The following is a 6,565-nucleotide window of genomic DNA, read 5'->3' on the forward strand; positions in this document are numbered from 1 at the left end:
CACTACGAGGCACCATGGTGGGTGGGGGGTGGAGGGGGATGCTGGGGCACATGGGAGCACTCTAGGAGTGAAAGGGTACAAGAAGGAGGTGTGGGGGGAGTAACTGTCAGAATGAAGGCAGGGTACAAGGTAAGGTTTCTGAAGGCAGTGTTATATAGCAGTTCCCCAACACCCCACCTGCCCCAGAGCCAGCTGCATTGTGGTGCCAGACAAGCCCTCCTTGTGGGTATTGTTTTATGTAGCTGTTTCCCCAGCTGCCCCATCCCAGGGTCAGCCACATTTTGGGTCCAGACAAGGTCTTTTTATGAGCACCGTTATATGCAGCTGCTCCACCCCAGAGCCAGCTGCATTTCAACCTTGTTCTCCACCTCACCACCTCAAATCCAGCCACATCTCCCCTCTTCTACTTGCAGGTATTCCCCAGCCACTTCACACAGCAGCGGACCAAAGAGGCGCCCTGCGAAAGCGACAGGGAGCGGGGAGCCAAGCCCTTGGGCAGCCCCTCCCCTGGCCTGGCAGCTGGAGGTGGGGCTGGAACCACCGCTGCCACCCCTGCCTCTGCCACAGGGGGCAGCACTGGGATCTCAACAGACTTCTGGGACCTGTTGGTGAAACTGGACAACATGAATGTGAGCCGCAAGGGCAAGAACTCAGTGAAGGCCGGGCCAGTGAGTGCAGGGGCCGAGGGCGAGAGCACGCCCTGCAGCCTGGAGGCCTCACCCCTGGGCCAGCTCATGAACATGCTGGCCCACCCTGTCATCCGCCGCAGCGCTTTGCTCACTGAGAAGCTGCTGCGGCTCCTCTCCCTCATCTCCATTGCCCTGCCTGAGAACAAGGCCCCCACTGTGCCCCCACCTGCCCCTGCTGCTAGTGAGGGGCCAGCTGCCAATCACAGCACTGCCCCTGCCGCTGCAGCTGCTATCACTGCAGGCACCGTGACCTCAGCAGCAGCCAGTACCACTGGGTCAGGTGAGCTGTGGGGGGCACAGGGCAGGCCCTAGGGGTGAGGGATTGGGAGAGTTTGGTATGGGTGCCCCAGGGCATTGTGGATAAGGGCTGAGAGTATGAAAGGGTTGGTGTGACTGCCCTGAAGTCTTATGGGAAAGACTGGCAGGGGGTTGGCATGACTACCCTAGAGCATTGTGGGTACAGGTGCAGGTTGGGAGGGCTTGGTATGGCCCTGGCATTGTGGGTCAAGAGTCGAGCCATGAGGCACTTGGTGATACTTTCTGGGCATGATGGAGTAGACATGGCTTCTGTGGGGTCTGGAGGGGGTGGCTGCCCCAAGAGCATTGTCTTTAGGGGTGGGTGGCCCTGGGCCTGAAGGGACAGAGAAGGGGTTCAAGGGCTTCTGAGAAGGAAGAAGGTAGGTACAGCTGCCCTGGGGGCTTTTGGGAAAGTGGGTAGGTGGGGAAAGGGCCATGCCTACCTGTCTCAGTGCATCTTGTGATGGACATTTTAACCCTTGTCTCCTCATTCTAGTCAAGAGCAAGTCTCCAGCCAAGGCAAGTGAGGGTGGTGGTGGCAGCCCTGAAAACAAAATGGCTGCCTCAGGCCTAACTGAGGGCCAGCTCCAGCTCTCTGTGGAGGTGAGGAACTTGGGGGTGGGGGTGATCCAGCCCCTGGGGGGGGGTGGCCCCAAGACATTGTGTGGAGGAGTTGAAGTGGCTGCCCCAGGGCATTATGAGTAGGGTTCAGGTGGGGATGGGTTGGCATGGGGCCTCCAAAGGCTTCTGGAAAGGATTGGGAGGGCTGGCATGGCTGCCCAGGGGTATAGGGGGTGGGGACGGGAAGGAGATAGCATAGGTGCCTCAAGGACTTCTGGGAAGGATGGGAGGGTTGTCAGGCCCTGGGGCATTGTGGTTAGGGGAGGGATAGGTGTGAGTGCCCCAAAGGCTTCTTGGAAGGACAGGAGGATTTAGTGTGGCTGCCTTGTCATTATGGGTTAGTGGTGGAGTTGTGGGGCCTGGTATGGCTGCCCCAGGGTGGGATTGGTGGGTTTGGTGCAACTGCCTCCCCAGGGCTTTGTGGGTAGGGGGTTGCTGTAGGAGACAGGATTGGCATGGATGCTCTTGGGCCTTTTGAGTAGGGATTGTGGGAAGGCCTGGCCTTGCCCCCTCGGCTAACCCTGCCCCACACTTCAGGTGCTGACATCACACTCGTGCTCAGAGGAGGGGCTGGAGGACGCGGCCAATGTACTGCTGCAGCTGTCACGGGGGGACCCAGCCACGCGTGACACAGTGCTGCGGCTCTTGCTCAGTGGCGCCCGCCAGCTTGGCTACACACTCTGCAAGCAGATAGGTACAGGGGGCAGAGCCTTCAGGTCCTGGGGGAGGGGCTGAAGAGGGAGGGTAGGGTTATATAGGGTAAGAGGGTGTATCAGTGGGGGTGGAGCTTCTGCAAGGAGAGGGGGGTGATCTCCAGGGTCTTGGGGAGGCGGTGGCAAGGCTATATAAGGCAAGAGGCAGGGGGTGGAACCTATGCAGGGGTGTGGGGCCTGCAGGACTTGGGATGGGGCTGGCAAGCCTATATAAAGGGAGAGGACGTGTTTGTGAAGGCCAGGGCTAAGGTGGGGGAGCCTCATGTGGGGAGGGGCTTAGAAAGCTAGGCTTGGGGGTGGTACATCTGGGAGAGGTGGAGTCTGGGGTGGAATAAGCTGGGGGGATGGGATTATGTGGGGGGTAGTCATGTCCTGAATAAATTGAGTGGGGGCCAAGAGTTAAGGGCTTTGGGGACTGGACAGGGCCAAGACCTGGTAGGCTGTGGCAGGGTTTGATGGAGGTAGCACTCTCCTCCAGAGCTAGCCACAACCTCCCTGTCCCGGTTTCCACCCCCCCAGGGACACTGCTGGCTGAGTTGCGTGAGTACAACCTGGAGCAGCAGCGGCGGGCACAGGGTGAGGTGCTGTCCCCCGACGGGCTGCCTGATGAGCCAGCCCTCAGCGCCCGCAGCAAGGGCAAGATGCAGAGCAGGTCAGGCTTCCTGTGGCTCCCCTGTGGCCTCCCAAACTCTTCCACAGCTCCTCATAACCCTCCAAGACTATCCAAATCTTCCACAACCTCCTATAATCTCCCCCCAAAACCCTTTACAGCCCTCCGAAACCTCCATAGTCTCTCCGTCCTTCACAGCCCTCACAAATCCTTCAGAGCTCCCCATGGCCCCCAAACCTTCTCAGAGTTCCCTCAGCCCCCCAAACTTTCACAGCCTCCCCACAGCCCCATGGCCACCTCAGATGCTTCGTAGCCCCCTCAAACTATCCTCGAGCCCCTTTGGCTGCTTGAAATGCCCCCTTTACAGCTTCCATAGGGTGCCTGACAGAGCGTTGGTGGGACAGGCCCTGGGTGTGCTGCGATAGTGGTAGTGACCCCAGGGTCTTGGCAGGGCCAGGTCCTGATCCCTCTCCCAGATTCCTGTTGTACCCACCCCATGATCATGCCTTCCCCCATCCCCCCCATCCTGCCCTTTACACCCCTATGTCTCTTTGTCCTTCCCAACACCCAGTACCCCCCACCCCTGATTTTTACCTCCCATCCACCTCCTAACTCCCAATCCCCTCCTTCCATTGACTTCCTCAATGCCCTCCACGCCCTCCACACCCTCCAGCTCCTGACAACCCCTGTCTTGCCCCTGAAGCTCATAATACACGCCCCCCTCCCAATATCGCCCCCACTGACCCCTGTGGCCCCTTCTGGGCAGGTTCGACATGGCGGAGAATGTGGTGATCGTGGCATCACAGAGGCGGGCACTGGGTGGGCGGGAGCTGCAGCTGCCCTCCATGTCACTGCTCACAGCCAAGACGTCCACGCAGCGGTTTTTCCTGCGTGTGCTGCAGGTCATCATCCAGCTGCGTGACGACACCCGCCGCGCCCACAAGAAGGCCAAGCAGGCCGCCCGTCTTGGTGAGCCCAGCCCCAGAAGCTATCGGGATGCAGGAAGACTGGGGGTGACCTCCAGGGGGCTGCTGGGATGTGGGAACGACCCAGGGGGTAGGGATCTGGGGGGAAGGGTGGGGTTTAGGACTGCAGGGGGTGTGACCCAGGGACTGCTGGAATGCAGGAAGACTGGGGGGTGCCCTCCAGAGGGCTGCTGCCATGCAAGAGAACCAGGGACCCATCCCAGGGGCCACTGGGTCAGAGGGGCTTCAGGGGCTGCTGAGATGTGGGAGGACTGGGGGGTGATGAGAGCCACAGGAGGAGTGTGAGGGTATTTGGTGCCCCAGCGGCCTCTGATAGCAGAGGTCCAGGGGCTGGCACGGGCAGTGACAGAGTGTATTTCTCACCTGGGCAGGTGGCTCCGGTGTGGGCTCAGCTAGCAGCATCCAGGCCGCTGTCCGGCAGCTGGAGGCTGAGGCTGACGCCATTATACAAATGGTACGTGAGGGGCAGCGAGCCCGGAGGCAGCAGCAGGCAGCAACGGTTAGCATGGCGCTCCCCGTGCGGCCCCCACCCCCCTTGGCTCACCCCCCTGCAGGGCTCTACCAGTACCCCAGCCCGGGGAAGGTTGAGCCCAAACGCCTGGGTTCCAGCCCCAACTTGGAGAGAGCGGCAGAGCCCAGGTGCCTGAGTTCTATCCCCAGCTTGGGGAGGAGGGGACTGGGTTAGAAATGGGAGCCTGGGCATCTGGGTTCCAGCTACAGCTTGGAGAGGGGTGAGCCTGGATGCTTGGGTCCTATCCACAGCCCAGCAAGGGGTTTAGAGTTGGAAGCCTGGACACCTGGGTTCTGTCCTGAGCTTGGGGAGGAGAGAATTTTGGTTAGAGCCAGAAGCCTGGACACATGAATTCTATCCCAGCCCAATGAGGGGCTTAGAGTTAGAAGCCCTGACACCCAGGTTCCAGCTCCACCTTGGGAGGAGAAGACTAGGATGGAGGTGGGAGGTTGGATGCCTGGGTTATTAGCTTTGGGAGCCCAGACACTTGGGTTCCAGTCTCAGCTCAGGGACAGCAGGGTTAGAAGTAGGGACCGGGACACCTGGGTTCTATCCCAAGTTGGGTTTAGAGTTGGGTCCCCCAGGTCAGAGAGCAGGAATCCCAGATGCCTGGGTTCTATTGTTCGCTTGGGGAGGGGTTAGATTTAGGGGCCCAGGCACCTGGGTTCCAGCCCCAAGTCAGGGAAGGGGAAGCCCAGAAACCTGGATACTCTGGAGAGTGGTGGGGGTTAAAAGTGGGAGCTGGGATGCCTGGGATCTCCTCCTCCTCCCCCCCCTCCCCCCCCCCAACCTCCCCAGCTGAAGAGGGAGGGAGGGTCCACTGCACCTCTCTCCCCCCTGCATGCTCCCCTTCCCCCTGCCGTCGGAACTGTGCCATTGCTCTTCCATGCATGTGGTGCGCCCCTATCCTCCTTAACGTGGGGTGGTGGGGCTACACTGCCTTCCCAGTATCCCTTCCAACCCTGCTTGTCTGTGCATCCTATTGCATGTTCCATGGGGGGGATGGGACAGGGAATGGGTGTGATGCATAAAGGTCTGTCCCCCAGACAGTTTCCACCCCCTGCGCCCTTTACTCCTCCCCAGTTCCTGCCTCCCATCAGCTCCCATTGGGCCCCAAGCTTCTAACACCCCTCCCGCCTCTACTTCCCTTCCATGCGCAGTCAGAGTCCAGCCAGCCAGAAGGGGCTACACGGAGGGATGAGTCACCCATGGATGTGGATCAGCCCTCACCTGCCACCCAGGACACACAATCAGTTGGTGAGTGTTTTTCCCACCAGCTGTGGGGTGTTGCAACTGGGGAATGGCCAAGTATAACACCCAGTGGAGGGGCTCGCTTAGTGCTGGGTGTGTCCAGCTATGGCATGGGGCAGCTAAGGATTGGTAACATATAACACTACAGACCAAAATGCTACCAGTTCTGGGGTTGGGCAGCCAGGGAATGGCCCATATAACACCACATGGCAGGGAGGGTGGGTCCTCCTCGCACTGAGATGCAGCCAGCTCTGGAGTGGATCAGCTGTCTGCAGTGTTATATGTGGCCAAGATGCAGTCACCCCTGGCTTGGGGTGGCTGGGGAACAGCGGAGTATAACACCAGGCAGCGGGGACTTGTTTAGATTTCACAGACATTAGGGCTGGAAGGCACCTCGGAAGATCGAGTCCAGCCCCCTGCCCAAAGGGCAGGAAGTCAGCTGGGGTCATAGGATCCCAGCAAGATAAGCAGCCAATTTACTCATGAAGGTGTTCAGTGTAGGTGCTTGAACCACCTCCGATGGCAGGCTATTCCAGACCTTGGGGGCTCGGACAGTAAAGAAATTCTTCCTTATGTCCAGCCTGAAACGCTCTTGCAGTAGTTTGTAACTGTTCGACCTCATCATCCCTTGGGGCGCTCTGGTGAACAAACCCCTGATAAACTGATCACCCCTGATAAACTTATAGGTGGCTATCAGATCACCCCTGAGCCTGTGCTTTTCCAGGCTAAAGAGCCCCATGGCTCTCAGCCTGTCATCGTAAATTGTTTTCCTGACATCTGATCATGCGCGTGGCTCTTCTCTGGACTCTCTCAAGCTTCTCCACATCCTTTTTGAATTGTGGAGCCCAAAACTGGATGCAGTACTCCAGCTGTGGCCTCACCAAGGC

The 6,565-nt window shown here is 59.3% G+C and overlaps 1 protein-coding gene across 1 annotated transcript in view; it reads left to right on the forward strand.

The window, feature by feature from the left end:
• HUWE1 (HECT, UBA and WWE domain containing 1, E3 ubiquitin protein ligase) overlaps positions 1-6,565 on the forward strand; it is an 82,616-nt gene that overhangs the window by 63,663 nt on the left and 12,388 nt on the right. Inside the window, 7 exon segments of the mRNA XM_014523851.2 lie at positions 414-969; positions 1,483-1,589; positions 2,145-2,301; positions 2,840-2,972; positions 3,697-3,899; positions 4,288-4,415; positions 5,588-5,684. Coding sequence (XP_014379337.1) covers positions 414-969; positions 1,483-1,589; positions 2,145-2,301; positions 2,840-2,972; positions 3,697-3,899; positions 4,288-4,415; positions 5,588-5,684 — 1,381 coding nt within the window.

Source organism: Alligator sinensis, unplaced genomic scaffold (assembly GCF_000455745.1).
Source record: "Alligator sinensis unplaced genomic scaffold, ASM45574v1 scaffold137_1, whole genome shotgun sequence".
In the NCBI taxonomy this organism is placed as follows: domain Eukaryota; kingdom Metazoa; phylum Chordata; order Crocodylia; family Alligatoridae; genus Alligator; species Alligator sinensis.